Here is a 26886-nt window from a genome sequence, read left to right as displayed (position 1 = left end):
GGGGGGGGGGGGGGGGGGGGTTGTTGTTGTTGTTAAAGGAAGGAATAGACAAAGGCTGGCAGATCCCCACCTCACTGCAGTTGTTGCCTCTTCTTGATTGACCGAACCCTCCTCTTCTGTCCTTTGCTCCTGCATGCTACTCCAATTCATTTCCACTTATATTCCATCAAAATAATAACTCACATCCTGCACACATCGCTTTATCATGTATATTGTCTTGGAATTAATTCATGATTTTGTTCATTTCTCATCACTATTCAAGACTCAAATTTCTATTGCATCTACATTTTGTTTAGATTCTACATTACTATATTACCTTATTCAATAACCAATCAATGTCTTTGTACGAATCAACCGACTAATTACTCAAGTTGGCTAAATTAAATTCTTCAATTACTAAGGTCTTTGATTCATCATATTATTGTAATTACTTAATTATTATGTTTTGCTTCTTGTTAGGGTGAGGAACAACGATTAATACATGCGGTGGGGTTAAAGTAATTTTGTCTTATTTGTCTGCGACTTGAATTTGATTATCTTAATTCGTAGAGACATTCTTTGAGACGAAAAAAAGTTTATAAGACGTACAAATATATAATGAATTAAAGTGGATACGTTGTTTTAGTAGCTTTTGGTCATGGGATAAAAGTCTTTTTTGTAAAGTCTTGCTTCATGACCAACAAAAATTGACCCATATATTTATTCATTAATTTTAGAAAAAATAAGGGGAAAAAAGAAGAATATCTCACCTAATTAAGTTTAATCTAATGCCTACCTAGGGCTAATTGACTCTCGTTTACCTGCCAAATGGGTCTCCAAGGCTTTCAATAGCCTAACAATAGAGTCACAATTCGTGATCAAACACCTTCGAAATGAATTTGGAGGCTTCGTAATTTTTTAAAATATACAATTCACATATAATGGTAGAGAAATAAATGTCAAACAAGTTTTAAGAATAGAAAAATAAAAAATATAGTGTGATGTGGCATACCTCCCAAATCATTAGATTCAAATTATAGATTCTATAATTTTAAAAGAATTACAGAACCCCCAAATCCTTTAGTAATTCTTACTTAATTCGAGACAACTCCTTCACATGTTTTATCATCACAAATGGGCAGGAGGCCATTTTTTCTCAAAAATCATGACTTATGAGTTGGATTTTACCGACTTGTTTATAAAATCACTTACACTCACCATCTCTTTTCACTGTGGGATTTTTCAGTGGAGGCTACTTTCCAACATTATTAATGAAAATCCTATTCAACAATAATGTCATTGATGTTATTTTAGTTGTGTATCTCTCTATTATGACTTCATCAGTTTCAGATCATCTTCACTTGCTTGTCCTATGTATGCACCTCTCTCCCCACTCTCTCTCTCTCCCCCCCTCTCTCATCTAACTTTATTCATTCCATATATACTAGATCTAAACCTAGCTTAGCTTATATACACAACACACCTTCTTTATCCCAAAAGCCCTCTCTTTGATGAAAATCACAAGACCCCATCAACAACATCCTCCCCCTCTCCCCTATGTCTCTCCCACCTCATGCAAATAAGAAACCATTCAATTGATCCTCCTCCTCCTCCTCCTCCCTGCCTACTAAAACAAACCCCAAATCCACATAACCAAATTTCACAATCACACATGATGTCCCCTGACAATCAACCAAGCAAAGAAGACAACCAGAGCTCCGGCGGTGCCCGTGAAACGGCTAATTCAACAACTAGGCCACCAGATCAACAACAAGCCCTCAAGTGTCCAAGATGTGAGTCACCCAACACTAAATTCTGCTACTACAACAATTACAGTCTCTCACAGCCTAGACACTTCTGCAAGACATGTAGGAGGTACTGGACTAAAGGAGGAGCCTTGCGGAACGTTCCGATAGGCGGTGGGTGCAGGAAGAACAAGAAGGTGAAGTCATCCTCATCTTCATCTACCTCAAGGCTTTCATTATCAGGTGACTCATGTGGATCATCAGAGATTAATATTGGTGGTGGATTGAAGTTCTTCCATGGTCTCTCTCCAGCTATGGATTTTCAGCTTGGTGGGTTGTCTTCATCATCATTACTTCTTAACCAGTTTTCTTCATATCATCATCATGGAGACTTGACAATGTCAGGAACTGCTGCTGTCACTGCAGCTCCTCCCAATTCTTTCACTCCTGTTGATCCTTCTGGAAGTTCTCTCTTGGGTTCCACTTTCAATTACCATCCACTGGAGATGACAAATCACAATGTTCACAACAGTAACAATAATATTGCATCTTCAATTGAGTCATTGAGTTGTATAAACCAAGATTTGCACTGGAAATTGCAACAGCAGAGACTGCAGTCCTTGCTTAGCAGCAGCTCCACCTCAGCTCCTGCAGTGGAGAATCAGGTGCAGAAGCCACAACCCATTTTGTTTCAGAATCTGGAGATTTCAAAACCAGATGATGATCATGTTGGTGGGAATTCAAGGAAAGATCATGGAGCAGCTGATACAACAACAGCAACAACTGAGTGGTTCTTTGGTAATTCTTATGCTCCAGTTAATACTAATAACACTAGTACTGCTGGTAATATTGCCAATGATAGCACTACAGGGAGCTGGAATGGTGTTCATGGTTGGAGTGACTTGAATCAATACACTTCTTTGCCCTAGAATATAGATGATCAGAATCATCTTCTTCAAAAGAGGTAGCTAGCTAGACCCCTTAAAAGGATAATTAGGAGAAAAACAATAGTGTGTTGTATTATTATTATTCAAAAAACTCATCTTTATATTTAGGCATTTATAAATGTTGCTTCTACTATGTTTAATGGTTCAAAATCAGCATGTAAAACTTCTTGTTGAACAATAGTTGTTGTTAATTATTGATGTTATTAGTTTCATTTGATTATAGTTTTGATTTATGAGCGAACAGTGGTAGAGTTGAAGGAATTAATGCAACCTACTGAATACATATTCTATTTTTGGAATCATCCTCTTCACATATATATTACGTGTGAATAAGGTATACGTGCATTCTGTCTATCTCTGAGCCGATCCGTCCACTACGGTAGTGTAGTGCATGGTTTAACTTTTGTTATTACAGTTTAATTTATATGATCAGTCACAAGAAACACAGTTTTCCTCGCTACGTTTTAAATGGTTTTGGGATCTGTGAGGGGATTTGGACACACGTTAATAGGAATTAAAGGCCATATCTTGGATTTGTAATTTGTTTTATGTTCAGTCAGAGAGTCTCTGTTACCGTCATTTACTGAGAGCTACAAAACAAAAACAATGTCAATGGAACGCACAACAGACAGTATCAGTAGAGCTTAGGCAAGGTCGCTGTTGTCTGATACATGCAGCTCTATGTAGGCCTGCAGTGCTGCAATTAGTGTTAAGCTATAAAGCCTAAAGCTTGGCAATTAAGTTAAGTTAATGTGCTCTCTCTTTATATATACATACATGCATATATATATATATATATATATATATATGAGTAATGTGGTGTTGGTAATAATTAGTAGCAGTGATGGTGTGATTTGGTGGTGTCTGAAAAGGTGGTGGTTTGAATTGATTCTCTATATATTGAATGAAAGACTGTTGGCATTTTGAATGGAAAGATAGAGAGAGTGATGGGGAGAGACAAGTTTGGCATCTAAAAACTAAAAGGTTAAGGTTCATTTTCTTTTGTGTAATGTTTATGTTTAGCTTTCTATGGTCTTGGAGAGTGAGCCCCTCTTCCTGCTAATAGCTTTCTATTCTCTACTTTCACTACCTATTTCAATCACAGAAAAAAAAGAAAAAAAAAAGAAGAAGAAAGCAAGCCTCACAAATATTAGTGCTTTCTATAATTAATTATATGCAAACTTGGGTTTGTCCACCAAATCCAAGTTCCATTCCCTACATGATGCATGGTAAATTCTTCTGGATATGTCTATATATAGATATAATATATATATATATATATATATACACTATTACTTATTTGGGTGAATGAGATAGATAGGACTTTGAATATTACAAGTTTATTTGAGTGTCACGCAATTTTATTTTGAATAAAAAAAAGACTCGTAATATAAGCATTTTATATATGGGATTATCCATTTTTGTGTATCTCTAACATTAATTTATATTAGCAATTATGAGTTGGATTTACAAATATTGGTAGGAGATTATAAGCTGTTGGATCTAAAATCATGTCTGCGAAAGAGATGATGTAATAGTTGCAAAAAAGAGGACAAGTGAATTATTTTTCATAAAATGATTCAACTAGTTTTATATATTATTAATTAATATTATTTTCAGTTTGCTACTTTACTCTCCAAACAGTCATATCATCTATTACAGCTTGTACGTACTTATATTTATACATGTATATAGCTTTTCAGATGAGTGATGACAACATTCCATTCAGGCTTTATGCATACCGATCGAGCTAAAAGAAATCATTTTGGACACATAAGCCATATAGGCCCCTACCATGCACCTTTTAACACGTACCACCTTTATCTCTCTCTCTGTTTCTCTCTCTAATAATCCCTAAAACCCTATACATATATATATAAACACACATGCAAATTCATTAAAGTGGTATATTCAAAAAGCTTGGCAATCATTTGTTTTTATTTCTTTTTGTTTTTTGGTAACCAAAGTAGCAAACCATTCTTCTTTTCCTTCTATTTCTTCTCCTCTTTTTATATTTTCAAATAAACAATTATTATATATGGACCATGAACATTCTCAAATCAAGAGAGAGAGAAAGAAACAGTAAGAACATGAAGAAGCATGCTTAACGTGATAGACAGACAGACACACACACTCTCTCTCTCTCTAAGCTGTAGAAACAACTTTCGTTAGACTAATTAACTACTACTACTACTTGTGTGCTACATGCAAGAAGCCCATGACTTCAATGAGGTTTTATTCGCTACTGCTACCCCCACCCATCTTATTGAACATCTTCACTCTCCGGGTCCACTATATATCCCAATACTAATATCTCATATCGAAATAACATAACCTAACCGAATGATATATATATATATAAGTAAATATCTTACATCTTTTTGGGTTTAATTAAGAATCAATCACGATAGTTTTTGAAGAACAAATACGTGCGAATTAGTGTCGTAACGGTTAGAGCGGACAATATATTTGATGTGTCATGTTTGATGGTGAAGTCATCAATATTACATACATAATAATAACGTATATATAACTCACTTGAAATCAGGGGTTTAGAGGTTCTGTTTGGTGATGACGTGTTAATGAGAGGGGGAGCGAAATGGCTCTTAGTACCTGTACTGCAAACGAGAGAAACGCTTGCTTCTTTCTTCCATCACAGTGTTTTGGCTTCTTCTTGACCGACCAACCCACCTTAATCATTTCCATTTTTGGACTTTTGTGCGTATTCCTGTTTTTTGTTTTTATTATTTCGGTTACTTCCCCACTAAAACATTCTGGTAGTGCCTTCGTCGCATATCAATATTGATAATATACCTCTGCGTCACATAAAATATTAACTAAAAATAGAACTTGACCACCTGTTAGTTTGGTATTCCATAATCTCAACCGGCAGTTTGATATCCCAATATTCTCAACAGTAAAGTTGGACACAAAATACAAGTGAATTCGTGATGCATGATTTAAGTGAATTTTTGAGTTTTACCACGTACATAAAATCATGTACATGTACACTAACTGCCACCATCTTCCTCCCTGCATTTAATCCAATCCAATCAAGCCATATACCTAATGCTTATAGGATGACGTCCATGGTAAGCTAATAACTAGTGGGCCGGACTGGAAATGCTAAAACTGAGGTGAAAATGCTTTCTGACCAAAGCCCATAAGCGGCCCAATCAAATTCAACGCAATAATATATTCCAAGAATTTGGATACAAGTGTAACACGAATCTGAAATAAGAAAACTACCAAACAAATTGAATCTTCAATTGATAGACTACTTTACTACCTAGACCATATCTTCTTCTTGCTGTCTCTCTCCTTAATTCCCTGTACTTGGTCTCTGTTACTTCTCTTGTGACTCAAAAGCCCTTGTGTAGTAGCTGTGGTGACTGGCTTTGTTGTTTTCATGACCCTGGCAACTCTTGGGGGATCAGACTTTCTACCCATGTTAGTTGTGGTAGCAATGTTCTCTGTTTCACTACTTCTGGAATGTCTTTTCTTTCTAGTTTCATTGAATAGTGAACTTCCCTTTGGCAATATAGACCCTTGACTCATTGGGCGGTTGATGGAGTTTGAACTCCGTAGTATACAAGGCTCAATCTCTTTTATCAACTCTTCATCTCTAGTGTATGACATTCCTTCCCTAGGAGTGAACCCCATCACATCGGCTGAACACAAATTGAGCTTACACTGCAATTGAAGCTCTTGTTGCTTCAACTTGTCTTCAACCTCCATTATCTGCTAAAAAGTTGTAAATTGGAAAAAGGGTTTAATGTTATGTGCTACTATAATTTTCAATCTATTAATGGAGGTGACAATTATGACCTGACCTTAGAGCGAAGTAAAGCAGCCTCTGAATTTTGCTCCTGCTCTTGAACTTGTTTCTCGAGCTTCTTAATCTGTAAGGAAATGGTGAACAAAAAGCAAAACATGTACAAAGTTATTCTCAACTTTCCATTACACATTGAAGCAATAGGCATGGATATCTAGGTCTAGCCTAAAACCTTTTGTCGAAGCATAAGAGAATGAGACTCGAAATCTTGCACTTGCTCCTTCAGCTTGCTCTCCATTTCCTTAACCTGCTTGAAGATGAAAAATTAGTGAACCCTCGTTCATATAATATTGCTGTGATTGTTTCAGCATTAAAAACAAAGAAACCATTCTTATCTCAGATCTCCGAGGAAGCCTGTACACTTAAGTGACACATTAATGAATCAATGTCTGCCTTCAATTTCAGAATATTATATGGTAGAAAGTATAGACCCTTCCAGGAAATGAACCATGTCAATATAGTTATAAGATTAATGTACATACCTTCTGCTGAAAAGATGCAGACTCTGACTGCTGCCGTTCTCTAAGCTTAGCCTCAAGTTCTTTAACCTTCAGCAGATATCTATTCCAATTAGCCACAAAAGGAGATAATAATCAAGTATCATTCAGTTTCAAAATGAAAGTGACCTTCTGTTGGAGACTGCTGCAAATCTCTTCCCTCCCCTTCAATCTTTCTGAAAGTTGTGAGACATGCTTCTCTGACTGGCCGTGAATGGATGTTTTCAACTCAAGTTGGCCTTCAAGTTCTTTGATCTTCTCCTGTTGGTTTTTGTATATTTGGTCTTTGCCTCTGGACTTACCCTCTAGGTTTTGTAGAGTCTCCTCTAGTTTCTTTAGAGATTCATCTTTGGACCTTGATTCCTGCCTTGCTTTGTCAAGCTTCAAAAGAAAAATAATTCAGAGCAAAGCACCCAATCTATAAGAATTTTTTATAGGAGAGAGAAGAAGCGCATAATATTAAAATTGAAAATAAACAAAATTACCATTGTTTTCATCCTTTGCATCTCGCTTGTATCAACTTGCTTCCTTGCAAGACCCAATTCAACCCCTCGAACTCGAGTTGCAAAGTTTAATGAACTTAGGCTCTCGCTCAAGTCCTTCTCAGAGGGGCTGATTTGCACAAACATCAATGTTTTGGAGTCTCCCCCTGCATAATTAGATCATGCTTTACATGACAAGATAAAACTCTTGCAGCGTTTAAGACTGGTAAAAGTGCATGCTCATCCAGTGCTTCCATGTCAGTTACCACTAAGAGTAACTAACCAAGTCTATTAAATACTTATTCCCCAAAACATTTTCAAATGGCAAGGGATGACTAATGTTTGTTTACCTAGTGAATCTTGAAGTAAATGAGTCAACTTGGAGTTCCTGAAACCAATATAATAGGTTGTCAAGAAAACTATGAATGTGAGTCTACAGAGCGAAGAGCTTACAAAAGGCGTGCAAGTTTAATATATACCTGTATGGAATATGATTACTTTTAGTTGCTAAAGCATATATCACATCTCCAAGAGCCGAAAGGGATCTATTGATATTTTGAGCTTCTTTGAGCCTCTCACCTTGCACATCAGTTCTCGCAAGTCTTTCACTACCAGCTAAATCCACGAGCCAAAGCTTGCTCTTGGTGCACTCACTGTTCATCAGGTTCTTGGTTTTCACCATTATACAAAGCATGCTGAATAACCAAATAGGAAATGCAAACCTCCTATTATTAATTGTTTGTTGCAAGGAAGCTCTTAATAATAGCAAGATTAGCCAAGAGTCATGAGCGTACCAGTGAGATCGGCTGCTGTGCTCATTCAAGTTATTTGACCCTACAGCTCTAGCATTGCTTCCGGCCTGCAGCACACTCCAAACTTCCCTGACATTACTAACTTTAGCTTCTACAATTCCAGGAACATGATGGAACCCTTCAGAAGATTGTTTTATCTCCAATCTGTCAATACACAAAATGAAGATTCAGTAGGCTTTATTTTCGAAGGAGTTATCTAATCCAAGCTAACTTGCAGCTGGCACTAAATTAAACTTCGGACATTTACTAGATTGGCCAAGTTCTATGATAAATAGGCATTTGAAATACTACAGAAAAGTTACTTTTTTGACGTTGGTGATGTTGCCAACAAGTCTCTGATCTGCTCATTGTAGACTTCAAGAACACTAACAGATATATCGTACATAAACGTCTCTCTTCTTTCCTTTGCAATTTCAAACAATTTCTCAAGAGTCCTGTAATTGACCCCCCTGTTTTGCTCAGTACCCTCCATTGTAAATGTTTTGCCTGTCCCTGTCTGGCCATATGCAAATATACAAACATTGTAGCCGTCTAGCACTGAAATAACCAATGGCGCAGCATCCGCAAACACATCAACTGTAAGGCAAAACCAAATCTCTGGCTCAGTACATATTTCTTTTAACACAAAGATTCTAACAGCATATCAGAGAAATTGGACCACACAAAGATATACCTTGATGGTCTCTAGGTGTGTAAACTCGGTCAAATTTAAAAGCCTTTTTGGTGGAGCCACTGATCCCAATTCCAAGATCGCCATCCTTCGCAGAATCAAAGTCTACAACTGTGGCACAGCCAGCTGATATCTCCTCCTTGCTTAGCGGGCGGCATCGGCAGAAAACCCTGATATTTCCTGATATTTGAAGATAGTAATTGCCTTTGAGTCCCCAGTTTTCAAAATATTGTTGGAACCCACACAAAAGTCCCACATTGGAAAAATAGAAAGAAAATGTGTGGTTTATAAGGCATGAGGAGACCCAACTCATTGGCTTAAGCTTTTGAGTAAAGATGAGCTTTCCTCTATTCCACGTAAACCCACATGTGTTAGGCCCATGTAACGTGGGCTCACCCCTGGTCCAAATTCTAACAAATATGACGTGCCAATGGCTACTTATCTCACAGTTACATAGCAAAAGAGAAAAACATGCCTTTAGTCTCCTGAATTTGGTTATAGAGCTCCTTTCTCTTTGCTTGCTCTTCACTATACTTCAGTTTAAGATCCTCACACTGTGCAACTGCAGACGGATTCTGTGAGTACACACAGAAGAATATAGCCAACAACCAAAACCATTACGTTGAATGCGTTAGATAAGTACCCAATGCCTGAACTCCAGCTACCATGTTGCTTAACTCAGGTACTGAATCAGCACATTCATGCGCTTCACGAGAGAGCTGTGAATGCTCTTTCTTCATTGTCTATCAAAAAATAATTTATTACAACAAAATGAGAAATAAGTACCTAAGCCTACTAATAAATAACTCGGATAGTTTTGATACGGAATATCCAATTAAGACCTCAAGAATCACCTTTATTTTTTCTTGTAGGTCATTGATTGCAACCGCCCAATACTCCTTATCATGCTTGTACATGTTTTTGATATTCCTCAGAGTTTCTGCTTGTTTCTCCACAGTTTGATCTATCAAATTCAAAGAGCATAACCAACTTAGAGAGTAGAGAAAAACCATTGAATAAGCATTCTCATGATAGTGTGGTTTCTACACAAAATGACTAAAAAGAATGCATATCACCCATCCATTGTGTTACTGTTTTTGTTTTTTGTTTTTTTTTTTTTGTGTTCCATAAGTGATTAAGACCATCTCTAGTAAAGTCATTCCTCAACAAAAGCGAAAAAAAATTAAATTAAAGTGCATAGCAAAGTGACATACTCATGTCACTAACTATGGCATAAAACATGAAAAATATTATCAGCGACAATAAGAGATTATGGGCAAAAGAAATCTACTTCCTTTCATTTTTATATAAAGTCACAACCTAAGCTTCATGATTACCTAGAGAACGTGTCCGAAAGGTCTTGTTATCAAGTTCCATCCTAACCTTCTCCAGTTGTTCACTTGCCTCAGTCAATGACATCCAAGCCTCATGGCATTCATTGGTTTTTTGCTGGCACTGAAGGGTGAGCTGTTGTATTTTCTTCTCATAATTGGATGTAGCTTTGGCTTGCATAAGTTTTTTCTGCTAGCCCCAAAAAAAAACTGCTAAATAAGCAACAATTGAGAAGTTAAACTTGTAGTATTGAGATAAATTTCACCTAACCTGAGCTGAAGAAACTTCTATCTCAGCAGCACACTTGCTACATTTAAGATATTCTTTTGTTGCTGAAGGGACTGTCATCCACAATCAAAATCAAAAGAAAGTTATAAGTTGCTTCACATTGTTCAATATTACATACACATGTCTAGCTTAGATAATCAATCAACAAAAAAAGTACAGAACGATAAATACCTGACACCTTTGGTGCTTTTCTGATACATATCCCACTAATCACAGGGCTACCATTAACACCTTCAAATCTTATAAGGATCATGGCATTCTCTTTTACGGAGACTCTCGTGTCAAGTAATTGCAATGGTTTATTGGCTCCAACGATAGAAAAAATATCAATTTCAGCTAGAACCTGTGCAACAAAAAACTCTTCTAAGTACCAACGTTTACCACACCCAAAAGTAAATTGGTAAAAGAAAATCATAATAAATGCTTTATGCTTGACTGATGTACCTTCTCTTCTTGGATGAACACATTGAACACCCGCATTCCTTTAGGGCCGTTTGTGTTAATAATCTCAGCAAAATGGAGATCAACATAATAGTCTCCAGGATGCAAATTGTCAAACTGATAACTAAAGTTTCCCAATCTTGCCGACTGATAAATAAATTGGTAATCCCCAGCTTCAGTTATATGCTCATTTGTTCTGAATGGAGTCCCTCCTTGGAAATATGTGTCACCCATAAACTTGATACGGGAATCTGCTTCAATTGAAGACTCACCTCCAGCATTTACAAACATGACATATTCATCTGTTTCGATAACCATTACGATATAGTCAAATCATTCCACTCTCGAAATGATAAAGCAAAGAAAAAATCATCAACTGATTTTTCTCTTCTTGTTTATCCCTTGTTTACCCCTCAAATGTTATTAAGAAATCCACAAGTGGTACTTAAGCTTGATAGTTAACAGCTGTTAGTATCATATCCATAAAGAAAGACAGAGCCTGATCAAACATAGAAGATAATAGAACTCAACAACAACAACAAAAAAAAAAAAAAAAAAAGAGCAGTTCCTATGGTAACAAAATATATTAACTAGTTATCAAAAAACTTTAACCAGAGTGAATTAACATGCTCAAAATTTCGACCAAATCAGGTGTAAAAAGAACATACAGCCCTAATCAAAATAGAACCAAATCAACATTAGGTTCGAGAGACTAAATAGAGCTAGGAAATTACGAGCACGGCCGTTTTCAAAGGCAAGACAGGATAAAAGATCCAAGAGATGGTATCACTTCCATTTCCAGTTTACTTATTCTCGTCGCAAAGGCAAACTACTATGAGAAAACCAACGCATAAAACTACTGAGTACTGACCTGTGCAATCTGGTCTGGTAAACCCAGATGGAATCAACCTTGTATTGGGGTCGCAAAGCATCGATTCGACCAAGGAATTCTGGTCTTCTTCCATGAAGTCACTGCTTTCTTGCATCAAGTTCACGTCTTTTTCCCAATCAAAGACCGCGGGCACAAAAGGGATCGGCGCTTGGGTTTCTTGGCCTTCAGGCCCTTCACATGTGTCGGATTGAACATCCTCCATGGAAAATTAGGGCTTTTGGGGGTGTGTTTAGAAAAAACGAGAAAAACTATTAGATTCAGCGAGAAAAATAGCGTATCTTGAAGCGAGAAAGCGTTTAGGATCTGAAGAAAATGGAAAGAGTGTGAAAAATTGGGGGTTTTCGACGAGAGCGTTTAAAATTCGAAAACTTTCCTGACCGTTGGAGAGAATTTTCCAATGTTAAAACTTTCCCTTTTGGGTTGACAAAGAAAAAGAAACTAAAGGTTCAGTAAGGGCCGTATGGCCCAATGAGAACTGCAAGGGTGAAACTGGGTCAAGCCCACCGAGCCTCAATAAGAGGCCCAATATGCCATTGCAGTCGAGTCGAACTGTAATTAACTAATTATTGGGAAACTCTTTTCTTTTTTGAAATACCTCAAATAGGTGGAACTTTGGGCACACCACAGGCATGCCTAACTCAACTAATTATCAGCGAAGCCACCTCTCGTTGATAATTATTAAGAAACTTATCCCCATGCAAGTAACATGAAACTGAAGAAAGTGACAAATTTCAATCAGTCTAAAAAGAAAGAAGTCTAGGACCTAAACAAAAATTCAATGACTTATATTGCAATATTTCAACATTTGTATAAGGTGACACAATCAGACATTGAAGGTGATCGTTGAAATCTAGAGCTAACAACAATAAACGAAAGCACTAATTGTAGTCCTCCAATCTGTGGTACAGATATCGATTTAAGGTAATTGCAGCCCTGGGACTGAATTCTTAGGGATCAACAAGGCCTTCTAACACAACAAGACGGTCGAGGAGGGAGAGTTTCTCATCTTCGAGTGTCTTAACCTCGTCTTCAAGCTCTAGCAATTCTCTCTCCAAGGCAAAGTTTTGTTCCTCCATTAACAAATACTTCAGTCTTAGTGTTCTGTATTCATTTCCAAGAGGAGATGAGTCTGGCAAAGTATCCGAGTTTGATCTCTCTGGCTGCTGGAACAAAGAAGAGGGTTCTTTCTTCATACTGCGCTTGGAAGACTTCTTTTCTGCTCTTACCAGTGGAGGTGACGGTGCCTGTTGAACATCTTTGACATCACTCACTTGTACGAGAAACATGGCTGGTTTTTGGGTTGGTGTTTTCCTTTTCCGTGGCCTGGGAATTGAAATGTACTCTAACTGTGGCATCCTCGAATCTTGCATTAGTCACCCGATGATCTACACAATATATCAATGGCAGACCACCTTGAATTTTATCCTGGAATCCATACAACAGAGAGTTGAATCCGTCACATAAAGCAGGTTTGGAGCCTCCATAGACGAAAAGATGAAAAAAAGCCGAAAAGACAAATAAAAAATGCCAACAAGAGGATAGACATGCTTCCAGTCATATATCTAAAAGGCCTCCAAATAGAACATAAAGCAGGTTTGGAGCCTCCATAGACGAAAAGATGAAAAAAAGCCGAAAAGACAAATAAAAAATGCCAACAAGAGGATAGACATGCTTCCAGTCATATATCTAAAAGGCCTCCAAATAGACGCATCTTAAGAGAAATAATCGGCCAAATAGAGAGCCAAGACAAAGTGATCTAAGCCCAACCCAAGAGGTCAATTTGGATCTTCCCACTCATGAAAGTGGACAAGAGCAAAAGTTCGCATGAGCAGAATTCAAATTAATTGGTAACAACTAGCCTTGTACAAATGCCAAATAACTAGTAGGTCTATGAATCAGTTAATTCGGAATATAAATGACCTTTATCCACAATGGCATAATTATTTGTTGCATAGATATATCATGAATATCTTTTTGATCAGAAGTTGAATCGATCATCAAAATTAGGATACAAAATCAAAACTTCCATCGAAGAGAACCAAATGAATCCTTGATGTGCACATCTTTCTCATTGCCAACCAGAAATTGTGTGATATGGGAAGCAAAGCAAGTTTGCCGATTAGTAAGGAAAAAGGTGGTTGTCCTTGTGAGACTAAATTAAATATAACACCTTACTTCCACAAAATATGCGTAGAGGTTATTTTCAAGAATTCAACCTTTGGCCTCTCCTAGTTGCACCACTAAGCCACATTGTGCGAACTCAATCAAAATAAAAAGATTTTGGGATAAACAGCACTGATTCAAAGCCATCTCTACCCTCTCTCCCATGCATGTGAGAGCACATCTTATAGCCTGGTGAAGGTTTTTGTGGCATATAAATAGGAGTACAGGACTCAGTCCCTTGCGCTTCAAGCAAGCAATACCAGATCCTCTTGACCTCACTAACGGTTCACTGCCCCCCAAGGTCTTCCACTTCGCCGCATATGATTTAGGCTTTCTATAGTCTGAGGCAGGCCGGAAGAACTTGTTGGGGGTAGCAAAAAACGTAATGTCTAGCTACGCAAGGCTCCACTATCTCTCAAGGCTTCCAACAAACCTACCTAGACTCAAGCTCCAAGCCTTAGATAAACCCAAATTTATAAGTCCCGTTACGATAAATCCCAAAAATAAAATTTGAATCAAGAAATATATTAAAATGTTGTGATGATTAAAAAACTCAAGAACATCATACAGTGAATAACAAACTCACAAGCACCAATTAAAGAACCAAACTTTTAAAATCCCAAAATTAGAAATTTGAACCCAGATTCAACTATGAGACATTTATATAATCATCCCTAAGAAAGTTTGGCTAATATGTGAACTAGGGCATCCAGATTAGGAACGGCAACTTTGCTCCGCAAATCCCTAAAATTTTAGAATTAGAGTACAAGATTGAGACTACGATGAATACCTGGTGTATGAGCGATCTGCTCGTGATTGATTTCGTCACCAATGGGAGGATTTTGGTGGAATGAAGAAGCGCAAGGCTGGGATTAGACGGAGTCGCGAAGACAGAATAACGCGTAGTCGTAGACGAAGAATGAAGAAGAGGGAAAAGAAGAGTTACTTTTCAGCTCCCGCTTTCAGCTTATGTACAAAACGGCACCGCCTTTTAGCTTCACTAATCACTAGCGTGCTCTTAAACGGTGCCGTTTACTACCCAATATCATCTGTAAGCGACAAGCATGTTGAGGAGAGAGGCAGAATGCAATGCTCCTATGCTTCCTGGGTCTCAACACCACCTTCCCAATTTCTCAAACTCTCAAATCCAAAGGTTAACCTAGAAATTGCTCAACAACAAACCCAATTTCAAAGGAATTCTCTTTACCAGGGTTATGGGCTTGATAATACTGAACATTTAGTGGGATATTATTTCCGTTTACCTTCTCATTTGGAATCCATAACTAGCACTTCTAACCCGTTTGTGAAGCACTGTCTCAAGCTCCATCACAGCTCCTCTTATCGCCACTCTCACGGTTCAGTTCTTGTTGTTGGTGCCACTTCCATAAGGTAATATGTTGTTCCTACACTTCTGGGTGTTTGTTTACTGTGGAAATGTGAAGAAAAAGGAAGCAAAAAAATATAAACTTGGGTTAATCTTGATTTGTGCTTTTGAATGTTTAGGTTGGGGGTGCATTATCAATTATCATTGTTTGTTAACTTTCAAAGACCATGTTTTGGATTTATGTAGTAGCTGGAAATTTTACATGCTAGTCTATGTAGATTTTCTTGTAGTCTGTCCTTTCATCTCATCTGTTAATTCTTCTCTGGGACTATAGTTGACTGGAAGATCAAGCCAATCACTAGTGAAAAGGAACGACATTCATGAAGCCTTGACAAGTGAATCTCTTTGTGGTGGTTGACAACTTGTCTCAAAGAAGAATTTATCTGGTAACAGAAGCTATTAGATTTTTTGGACGTAAGATGTTGGTGAAACTTGTTGTAAGATTAATTTTTTGGGATCTTTGTTGAAAAGCGTGCAAGTGGACATGGACTATGGTGTTGGTGAATAGTAGGGAATATTCTTGCCATTTGGGGGGTTTAACTCACATGACCAGGGTTACAATTTGAATCAGAATAAGCTGCCCGTTCCACAGATAGTCTATTTAATCTTGCTTCCAACTTTAGATGGTCTTCACAGGCATGATTTCCTATTATTTCAATTTTTCTGAAACTTACCCAATACAATTCAACCAACATGGTCTTGCTGCAAAGTAACGTGTTGCTTAACCTTTACCTTCTTCTGTATTCTGGGATTTCTTGGTTTCGCTACTCCAGTCATCCTTTCCCTCTCTATTTGCTATAGGGCTTTTTAATCTTGTTCATAGTCGTCTCTCATTGGCAGGTTTTTCTTTGTTCTACTTCTATGTGCAATATTGGTAATGACAAATATTTTGTCTGAAGTGAAATATGCAGGTATTGGGAGACGTTAGAAGGGAGTCCTGTTGGAGTTGATTGTTTGGTACTACTTGATAAGGCTCAGATTGCTGAAGGGCTGGACGATATGTCTTTTCATATTGTGCGTGTGAGCTCGGCAGTGATGAAGAAGCTTTCTGGGGGTGCAGTCAACTGAGTCTATATAAGCAATTGCCTTAATGAAAATTCCTACCAGTTTCTCCTATGTAGATATTAGTCAATATGGTGCAGATTGTAAGACTTGGTTCCCTTTCCCACACCGGATTTTAGTACTTGATGGAATCCAGGTATGGATGTGAAACCAACTAATATTCTTGGATTCCCTTTTGTTCTTTTTTCCCCTCCTTTTCACGTTGTAATTTTGCATATTTTGTTGAGGGATGATGCCAGGTATCTTGCACAAATGGCATCTTAGAATTGCTAAAAAGGTCTTTTAAATGCCTTTTGAATCTTCTGCTCACGTAGATGCTGTTGATCAAAGATAAAGAGCGACAATAAGTTAGCTGTGGCAGGTGTAGTTGGACTTCTCTCATATTTCTCAAATTTTTTTGCAAAACTCACTCTTCTTTATGGAAGAAAAATGAATACTTTTTGGCTGCAACTGCTTAAACTTGATGATTAGTTCATGTATATGTCCGAACATATATTATAGAGAGTGTTGGATATACTTTGTCACATCTCTGATTATGTCATGCGTATTTAGCAAATTTTATGTACAGCACCACTATTAGAGTAGGATTGTTGTGGTAGATCAACTGCTAAACATAAAACTTTAGGCAAATCTTATAAACATGAATCTGTCACATACATTTCACTTGAAATTTGTAATATGTTTTGAGTATTTCCTTTAAATACCTGATATAGAGGGTCACAATGTTCATCTGATGACTCTGTCCTGCATGAATGGTTAAACATAAGCTCAAAGGTGCAAGCTTTTGATTTCAGGAATCTTCTGGAAATATGCTTATCTAATTCACGAGAGTTGTTCCATGCAGGACCCCTGTAACGTAGGAAATCTGATTCGATCAGCTGTGACCTTTAGATGGGTAAGGATTTTAGTTGCAAATCTACAGGCAAACTCTCATCTTTTTTTGGTTTAATAATAAGTTACTTGAATGTATATATTCTGAACTTTGTTGTCATTTCACCATCCTTTACAAACATGTTTCCCTATGCACGTCAGTCTATATGAATCATCTTTCATCAACTTATAACTAGCGACATTCACTCTAATATCTGAATGGGATTCCGTCAGGGTGGTGTCTTTCTACTTCCTGGCTGTTGCGATCCCTTCAATGAGAAAGCACTCCGTGCTAGCCAAGGTGCTTCCTTTCAACTGCGTATAGTTTCAGGCTCTTGGAATGATCTTGAAGCCCTCGAAAATGAATTCCAACTGCAGATGCTTGCTGGACATTCGGATAGTGACGGAGAAATGAGACGGCTATCATCCTTATCTCAAGGGTTTACTGAATCAGTAGTTGATGTGCCATTGTGTTTTGTTCTGGGTAGCGAAGGCCTTGGCCTTTCAGAGAAATCTCGGCAGAAATGTGAGCTTGTCAGCATTCCAATGGCTGGAAAATTTGAGTCGCTCTATGTTTCAGTTGCTGGTGGAATTTTACAGCCTAGAAACTAGAGATCTGTGTAATAAATCTACTCCATAATTTGTACATAGTCTAGAAAGAATATTGCAGTTAAAGTTTTTGTCATTCCAGCTTAGGTGTCACATTTTTCAATTGGTTTGATTCAATTTAATATAGAATCTAGCAGATCTTTGTAGTCTTCTTCCAAAATCTTGTTCCCTTCTTTTCATTCTCTGACGAGAATCTAATCCCTTAGCCAACCACTAGTGAAGCTGTGAAGGTAATGTAAATGAAAGTATGGAATACTACCATTCCAGTGGGTGTAACTTTCCAGTGTAAGACATAGTCCTTGAGAGTCCTAGAGAGGGTTTGAAGTGTGAGAGCCCATAGTTTGTTTAGGTGGTTTGATCTGTGTGAGGTGAGGGTCATTTCTGCTTGATAATGAAGCGGCACAAGTGTCTCTTTGTTCTGGGCCTATTTGAGAGGTATTTTGGTGAGGATTTCATTTGTGTGGGCTGCTTGTTCTGAAGCTGCAAGAGTGCTTTCTTATTTTCGGGCTGGTTGAGTGGTATTTTGGTGAGGTTTTTACTGTGTGGGTTCATTAATGTTTGGGGTTGGGATGTCTTGTGTGCTTGCTTAGTTTTGGCTTTCCTCTGCTTTGGTTTAGAAGGGGCTTGAGTGAGCTGTGAGATGATTCTTTCTTAATTGGTTTTATAGAGAGGTATTACTGATTCTTTCTTAATTGCTTTTCTTTGGTTTCTATATATATTGTTGTTTATCAAAAAACATAGACACTTTTTTTACAACATCACTCAAGTTTGTCCACTAGACAAACACACATGCTTGACAAGTAAGGGCAATGGAGCTTAGATCTGCTCCCCTCAAAACCATCGCGTGTCAATTTGAAGAGGTGCGCTAGCTATCCGACTTTAAACGCACTTGCTCGTTGATGTGTATGTGTATATACACATTATTCATAATAAAAAGAAAAGGAATATGGGTTGTATTGTATATTCGTAAGTGGATGATACTGCTTCAATGTCAATAATTTTGGGTCTTATCATATCATGCATTCAATCACTACTCAATCATTTTACTAAAAAAAGGGGAAAAAAAAGAGAGTAGTCAGTCAATCATTGAAACCTTTTTCTTTCTTTTTTTGAGAAGAACAATCATTGAAACCTGCATTATTATTATTATTTCTAGTTATTTGAAATGAATGGAATGCTGCTCTCTGTAATCAGTTTTGTCGCATATATTGGTCTTCTTTTTTTCCCTGACCCCAGGCATTGAAACCAAGGCAAAATTGTCGCGCATATTGGTCGACTTTATGAAAAATTTTCTATTTTTTTGGATTTGGGATAGACGCCAATAATGAACAGGAGAGGTAGAGAGGACATAATTTGTCAACTTTAGTTCAAATTGGGGACGAGATGCATGCCTTAAATTTGCATAGATAATACTTCATAAATGACATAGTATTAATAGGAAATGATATATAAGTATCACTTTAACAACTATCGGACACATAGTTCCACTTGGAAATCTGTTTTCTATATAAGTATCTATTTTTCACATGGGTGTCTCTTTTAAGAAACTAATAATTTCATATTTGCTCATCTTCTCCAACAGGCAATTAGGCATAGATCTAAGAATACATATATCGTAGTAACCTCCTCTCCATTTTCACCACCGTCTGGCTCCATCTCCACAACTATCACCGTCCGCCTACATCACCGCCATTGTCCGCCTCCATCTCCACCGTCGCACCTTCCCCATCATCTCCTTCGTTTTCTTATTCTTCTTCTTATTATTATTACTTTTATTCTTCTTCGTCTTCATATTCTTAGATCTGAGATCGTAATCTAAGATGTATTGAGTTCAGATCTGAGATCGTACAGATATGAAATCATACAGTTTCAATGTTACTGTTTTGAAAATGTAACATTATACAATCAAATATTAGTATTATATGACATGGATGAACTTTTTAATGTCTCTGTTATTGTTTCAAACAGTAACATTATGCGAGCAAAACGAGCCAACTTAGGGTCTCCCTTTTCGGTGGCCGTTTCATAATATTAGTCTAACGGTGATGGTGATGTAGCGAACCATCCCCGGATCAGAATCATCTGGATTTGAGACTTTTTCTTTCATGTTATTGTTTGAAATAGTAACATGAACTGATATATAGCGCGGGTAGTGATGTAATTGACATTTTCATAAATACTTATGTGTCCATGTGTTTTTTGAGTGGATCTAGATGTCCAAAAGTCTCCATAAAAGTACCAGCCTGAAATTTTCCCTATTATTAAACAATGTGAAACATGTTTTTGGGCTATTACATATAGTCATATGGCTTTACTTATTGCACACCCTAAAAATGATAACATTTGCATATTAAAAGGAAAACACATGCTTTTTTTTAACAATGAATCTATTTAAGACACGGGACATTAGCTGCACCCTAGATAATAAATTTTTATTTTTTAATAAAAAATTTTCTTAGTGGCTACTATAACATAGCGCGACGTATAAACTCTAAACCACGTTAAGCATCAATGTGTGTGTATATATATGTAAAACGTATTTAACGTCTTTTTATCAAAACCGAACATTACTTCGATTTGAGAAGTCACGTCGTTCTGATTTTGTTGAAGAGGCGCACTCTTTCGAGTGTTATAAATAGAAGGACGAAATCTCTATGAGATTAACGATTTGAGAAAGACATAAACAAGTACAATAATTATTAGTGTTCTTGTGTGTAAAGAATACTTACATAGGTTCTGGGTTGTTTTATCCTGGGGATGACGTTGATGTATAATGCTAGCACAAAATTCACAGACAGAACCATGAAATCGTCTTAAAAAAAACGACCTAGTTCGTGAGTTAGTCATATCTCAAAATTGGTTCGATTTGTTGTTATTTGTAGATTTTCGAGGTAATATCCATCTGTTTATTGTGTTATTGTTTCAACACCTTTTAATGGTCCCAACTATATGTATTGACTAGATTATACTCGTAATGAAATTATTTAAAAATAGATTATAAGTGATGTAGCTTTCAATTGGGTAAATTTCCACATATTTGATTCGATAATACAGTTGATAAGGATGCCCAATAAGCTACTTAATTATAAGGTTTGGAGTTTGTCTACTACTTGAGTGATGAATCTTGAACTCCAAGTGATTCGAAAGATGCCATATATTTATCACGTAAACATGCACAATTATCAATTTATCACTAAAGAAATATTTTTGCTGGCTACGTACCAGGAAAGTTGGTAATAATCACATCTTTCAAAACAAAGAGATTCCAACAACCTAATGTTTGTATTTTGTACCAACTTCTCTTTCCCTAGTAATACATTGTTTGGCTAGCTAGATTGAAGCTTGTTGTGTTAATGTGTTCAAAATTTTGTTTCACTAAAGTGAGTAACTAATGCTCAAGTTTTTTGAAGGAAAATATGAATTATACACTAATAGGACAACTCTCAGAAATATATAGAAAATAAGCTGAGGGAGAAACTGCCTATAGACACACACTGATATCAACTCAAATATACGACCCAACGATGATAAAGCATCCGCGACTTTGTTACATTCTCTACGAACATGCCGCAACTTGAAGTTAACTCCATATAACTTTGCCGGAATATCATCCAAGATAAAGTTGTAGAACATAAAGATGAGTCTCCTCGTTAAAGTACCGACACAATCTCAATGGTATCCCCTTTCCGACTTATAGGGGGTAAAATTATGATTAACTACAAGTTGAACTCCAAAACGAAAAAGTTTAAACTTCGATAGTCACCGATCCCCCGAGGAATGAGCTCGCATATAACCCAACGAATCAACATGACCTAAATGATCATAAATAATAGCACCAACCTCTCTGCCCAGAACTCACCAATGCGCCATGACCCATCAATATTTATTTTGACCACTCCTATGGAAGGATGTTGCCAGCATAGAGTCACGGTTGGTAGCAAGACTACGAGAACAACAAGCTTCCAACTAATTCTAATATTCCTTTGAAATAATTATTAAATCATAAAATAATTACTCCCGTTATTGTGTGGATTATATGAATTTTACTTGTTAATATTTTATAATTTGCCAAACATCCCTATATCTTCTTTTCTTCTTCTTCTTCTTCTTTTTTCTAGAAAAGTTATGCTCATATGTGGGGAAAAACAATAATTGAGTGAAATTATTGGGTGAGTGGAGCCAACTTTATAGATTTGTGTTTTTCAATTGAATCCCTCTGAGTTGATCGATGTTGGGTGTAATCATGAATATATAATTGAATCAAAATGTCACGAGAATGATGAAGAAGCAATGCATATGAGTGTGTGAACAAGACATTGGGAGATTCATGTGGATGGGACAGAGTCAGACATATCCTATCTCTTCTCAATGTCGATAAGACATATCCATGCCGGCATGTTTAGGCAACTTTGGTGGTTGTGCTGCCCAAAGAGAATTATGGGACCAGACAGACGCACTCCTAGCTGGGCACGTAAGTTAGCTATATACAAACACATGCTACACATCACACACGGCTGAGCGGCCCTTTGGTGTGGCGACGTGGCGGCCGCACGGGCCCCCAATTTTCAAGGACCTCAAATTTTTTCACAAATTAAAACCAAGACATAAAATTTAAAAATCAATAACATTGCAATTTAGAGCATGTCCAATGGGACACTTGAAACCTATTTTTCAAGTATTGAAAGTGAATTTTATGGAAAATTTAAAGTGCTAGAGCTCTACAATGGATGAAAATGAACACTTGAAAACACACTCTCTTGATAATGATACTTGTTTTATAGGTTGTTGTGGGAAATGACACTTGAAATATGGAGTATTTATATAGTTGATGAATAGTGAAGAGAGATGATGAAAAGAAAGAGAGAGGTGATGAAAAGAAAGAGAGAGGTGATAAAATGTAAGATAGAGAAAATAGAGAAAATGAGTATGAAGTATTAGAAAGTATGAAGTGTTGATGAATAGTGTATATTATGGGACTCACTCATCCAATTAAATTATACCACATAGGAGAGATGAGATGAGATGAGAGAGAATGGTTTTAAAGTACTTGATATATTTTTTAGCATTGGAGTTACTCTTAGACCCAACACATTTTGGAGGGTCCTTTATAGGGTACACCATGCATACATATATTGATGTAAATTGGGTGCAAATCAAAGTCTCACACATGCACAAATACCAATGATTTTAGATTTTATCATACCATGCATTCAAGACTTTTTAATGATCTCAACCATATGTATATTGACTATATATATTATAATAATGTAATTATTTAAAAATAAATTATTGGTAACGTAGCTTTCAATTGGGGAAAAGTCCACATTTGATTCGATAATACAGTTGATAAGGATGTCCGATAAATAAAAAATAAAAAATAAAAAAAACTTAGGTTTGGAGTTTGTCTACTTGAGTGATGAATCTGGAATTCCAAGTGACTTGAAAGATGCCATATATTTATGACGTAAATATTCACAATTATCACTATATAAATTTTGCTGGCTACCAGGAAAGTTGGTAATAATCACATCTTTCAAAACAAAAGAGATTCCAACTACCTAATATTTGTATTTTGTACCGACTTTTCTTTTCCTGGTAAGACATTGTTTGGCCTAGCTAGATTGAAGCAGCTTGTTGGCTTATTAAGCATGGTTTTTAAAACACCATCGATTGGTATAATAGCGAGAGACCCGTACAGAGATTTTCATCAAATCCCATATGTATTGATATCTCTTCGGAATACATATAATTCAGACGTTGGGCTCTCGTCAATAACTTTGGCGCACTTCTATTGACTCGGAAAGATAAAAAAAATATTATTTTATTGTCTCGGTCTTGACATAGAATTTGCCGAAATCATTTTTTAGGTAATAATTTTTTATTCGAAAATCATTTCATGAAAATATTCATTCTTCATTAAAATATTAAAATATTCAAGCATTAAGAGATAGTACATTAATAACATATTATTTTATTAAATTTAAAATAAAAAATTATTAAACTATAAGAAATTACACATATTAATAACAAATATAAATTAGAAGCTAATACACACGGAAGAGCTATTCGAACAACAACATTATGAGAAAATAAATATATTGAACAAAAATATTACTAAGCATTGTTATGAATGTTCCACAAATGCTTCAAAAGGTCAGCTTGAAGTTGGGTATGTATTTCTCTGTCTTGGAGGCGAATGTACTGGTCAATAAAGTCTCGAAACTTCTGAGTTCGTAAGTGCTCTAGCACTGGCGTAGGAGGACTATCGTCAGCCTGATCATACATGTCTGCAATGTCAGGTTGAACATATGAACGTCTCGTTTATCTTCAACAAAATGAGGTTGCCTCTATTTATAAATTTAAAAATATAGCCTTAAGAATCTTTACTTTTCAAATATAGCCGTTTGGAATATTTGCTTTTCAAATATAGTCGTTGGGAATATTTACTTTTCAAATATAACTGTTAAGAATCTTTGTTTTTAAAATATAACCGTCGAGAATATTTGTTTTTATTTTATTATAATTAGTAAATATTTTAAATTTATTATTAATTATTTTTTACTAATATAAACTAAAATATATTTCAAAAACATTTTAATTCTTACTTGAAATCATATAATATACATGAGGAATAATAAAATAAGAAGAAACTGATATTTTAATAGTGTCGAGATTTAGAGTAGAGATACTAATGCAGTAGTTGTTGAATAGAGAATTTGTAAACTGCCAAAAAGTGGTATTTTATAGATAAAATAGAGAATCTATTAAGAAATACCAATCCGAATGCTCTAAGACACTGTTGTTTCTAATATTCCTTTCGAAATAATTATTAAATCATAAAACAATTACTTGGTTATTGTGTGGATGATATGAATTTTACTTGCAGTCTTGCTGACTAACATTTCAGTTTAAACTGGGGAATTTAAGTTTAACTTCAACATGCTAATATTTTATAATTTTTTACATATCGGACAAAAATAATTTGTCAAATGTTGAAATTCTTAGTCCAAACATTAAAGATATTGTCCACTCTAGGCCATGAGTCCGTATGTATTTGTTTTTCATGTGTCATCGCCATCGACACTTAGACCTAGAAAATATGTCTATAATGTAAGCTAAACTAGACTTTACTTATAAACCACTCCGTTGACCTAAGTTATGCTAAACTGATATCAATTTTCAGTCTTGACACCAAACATGCACCACATCTTCTTCTTTTTTTCTAAAAAAGTTATGCTCAGAAGGGAAGAACATCAATAATTGACGGAAATTATTGGGTGAGTGGAGCCAAATTTATAGATTTGTTTTCTTTCAATTGAATCCATCTGAGATGTTGTTGGGGTGTGCCATTGATAATGAATACACATCCATACACATTTATGCATATAAATGGGTATTGATAACGTGTGCCCTAAATACACATGTTAAGGCTGATTCACTACAGCAAACTACAATATGACATATGTGATAAACACTTCATCACCTAGTTTTTTAAATTTAAAACATGTATATTTTTTCATATTCCAATGCACATTTTTTTATCCTTATCTAGTGCGGTAGGGGCACACATTATCATTTCCGTATATGATTTATCATTTCCCTATGTAAATTGATCATCAACATATCATGAGAATTATGAAGAAGCAATTCATATGAGTGTGTGAACAAGACAAGGCAATGGAGATTTCATCTGAGCAGGACATATTAATGCAGGCATGTTTATTGATCCTACCTCTTATTAGTTTTTTTTTGGTAAGTTAGGCCACTTTGGTTGTTATGGTGTCCAATCAAGCCTCCCACGTCAGTGGAGAGAATTATATATCATTTGGGAGATGCCCAAAATTACAAAACAACTCATTATTGTAATATTGTAAACTATTTAAATGTAAGTTGTTTTATATTGTTGTAAATTCCCAACCCACAGTATCGTCTGTTTTGAGTTTATCAGTTCACTACAGATACATCGTACTCACACGACTTTATTCCTCTTATGCTCAACAAGTGAGCTAAGCTCAATTCACTAAACCTTACGAAAATGCCTTATTAATAGAGTGAGGATTCTGTCCTTATAAAGCATATTATATCCTCACATCATTTCGATGTGGGACTCTAACATATATAATTAATACTTAATTTCCTGAAAGCAGTAGTATATTATATATATATAGTTTCTTCAAGCATATAAACACAATTGATGTATAATAAAATACTCTCAAAAGTTGTATGTAAACTATTGCTTTGGTCATTGCTGTTTCATTTGTTACACAGCACCCACACAAGTTTAGCTATCTATATATCCTTCAAGCTAAGGAATCTAGAGCTCCATATCCGTACAAAAAATCACAGACAATTAGTCTGCACTAATTATATACTTTTTTTTGATAAACTAATTATATACTTACATACCCACCATTATATACTATATATATATATATACTTATATACCCTCCATTACATGCTATATATATATTTGTATTTATATTTATATGCATGTAATATATATATATATATATACTAATTATATACTTATATACCCTCCATTACATGCTATATATATATTTGTATTTATATTTATATGCATGTAATGGTGGGTATATAAGTATATAATTAGTGCGGACTAATTGTCTGGGATTTTTTTGTACGGATATGGAGCTCTAGATTCCTTAGCTTGAAGGATTAGCATCTGATATTCAAAAGCCTAATGTCAGTTTTATAATTTTTTATCAAACCAGATATGGGACGCTACTTCAATACATGCAAATATGGTAAACAAAGTTCAACCTTTTTTTGGTCAAACATATATATATATATATATAAATATATATATATTCTAACATGCGCATCAATATTAATTGAAAATAATAATTGTATACTTATA

The 26886-nt window shown here is 35.9% G+C and overlaps 3 protein-coding genes and 1 pseudogene across 4 annotated transcripts; 2 read left to right on the top strand and 2 right to left on the bottom strand.

Annotated features, from left to right (window-relative positions):
• The first annotated feature begins 1383 nt into the window (after positions 1 to 1383).
• On the top strand, positions 1384 to 2841 carry LOC120012310 (dof zinc finger protein DOF5.7-like). Of its 2 annotated transcripts, XM_038863669.1 has the most exons (2): positions 1384 to 2054; positions 2151 to 2841. In XM_038863669.1, exons 1-2 carry the CDS (start codon positions 1553 to 1555, stop codon positions 2651 to 2653), a joined length of 1005 nt encoding a protein of 334 aa, XP_038719597.1. In that variant the 5' UTR covers positions 1384 to 1552; the 3' UTR covers positions 2654 to 2841. The 2 variants fall into 2 exon arrangements, with proteins under 2 accessions (XP_038719597.1, XP_038719596.1); XM_038863668.1 differs by having other exon boundaries at positions 1384 to 2841.
• Positions 2842 to 5847: 3006 nt separating this feature from the next.
• Positions 5848 to 12315, bottom strand: LOC120012307 (kinesin-like protein KIN-14R). The gene is made up of 19 exons (XM_038863666.1): positions 11900 to 12315; positions 11032 to 11330; positions 10759 to 10930; positions 10570 to 10640; positions 10305 to 10488; positions 9822 to 9931; positions 9611 to 9710; positions 9443 to 9529; positions 8971 to 9147; positions 8600 to 8873; positions 8280 to 8441; positions 7965 to 8180; positions 7836 to 7873; positions 7489 to 7652; positions 7133 to 7384; positions 6989 to 7054; positions 6679 to 6753; positions 6505 to 6573; positions 5848 to 6412 (listed from the first exon to the last, which is right to left on the bottom strand). The coding sequence occupies exons 1-19, from the start codon at positions 12120 to 12122 to the stop codon at positions 5957 to 5959; spliced, it is 3195 nt and encodes a 1064-aa protein (XP_038719594.1). The 5' UTR covers positions 12123 to 12315; the 3' UTR covers positions 5848 to 5956.
• Positions 12316 to 12684: 369 nt separating this feature from the next.
• On the bottom strand, positions 12685 to 15025 carry LOC120012311. The gene is made up of 2 exons (XM_038863670.1): positions 14874 to 15025; positions 12685 to 13345 (listed from the first exon to the last, which is right to left on the bottom strand). The coding sequence occupies exon 2, from the start codon at positions 13288 to 13290 to the stop codon at positions 12868 to 12870; it is 423 nt and encodes a 140-aa protein (XP_038719598.1). The 5' UTR covers positions 13291 to 13345; positions 14874 to 15025; the 3' UTR covers positions 12685 to 12867.
• Positions 14916 to 18146, top strand: LOC120012308 (annotated as a pseudogene).
• The last annotated feature ends 8740 nt before the right edge of the window (positions 18147 to 26886 follow it).

Source organism: Tripterygium wilfordii, chromosome 13, assembly GCF_013401445.1.
Source record: "Tripterygium wilfordii isolate XIE 37 chromosome 13, ASM1340144v1, whole genome shotgun sequence".
Taxonomy (NCBI): Eukaryota; Viridiplantae; Streptophyta; class Magnoliopsida; order Celastrales; family Celastraceae; genus Tripterygium; species Tripterygium wilfordii.
Note: the sequence above shows the minus strand (reverse complement) of the source record. Positions and strands in the feature narration are given on the sequence as shown.

Excerpts from the sequence above, each read along its gene's own strand:
- LOC120012307 (XM_038863666.1), bottom strand. The coding sequence starts at position 12,122 with ATGGAGGATGTTCAATCCGACACATGTGAAGGGCCTGAAGGCCAAGAA. Across the intron at positions 7,385-7,488 it reads TGCAAAGGATGAAAACAATG|CTTGACAAAGCAAGGCAGGA; the intron begins GTAATTTTGTTT and ends TTTCTTTTGAAG. Across the intron at positions 6,754-6,988 it reads CTGCATCTTTTCAGCAGAAG|GTTAAGGAAATGGAGAGCAA; the intron begins GTATGTACATTA and ends ATCTTCAAGCAG.
- LOC120012310 (XM_038863668.1), top strand. The coding sequence starts at position 1,553 with ATGCAAATAAGAAACCATTCAATTGATCCTCCTCCTCCTCCTCCTCCC.
- LOC120012311 (XM_038863670.1), bottom strand. The coding sequence starts at position 13,290 with ATGCAAGATTCGAGGATGCCACAGTTAGAGTACATTTCAATTCCCAGG.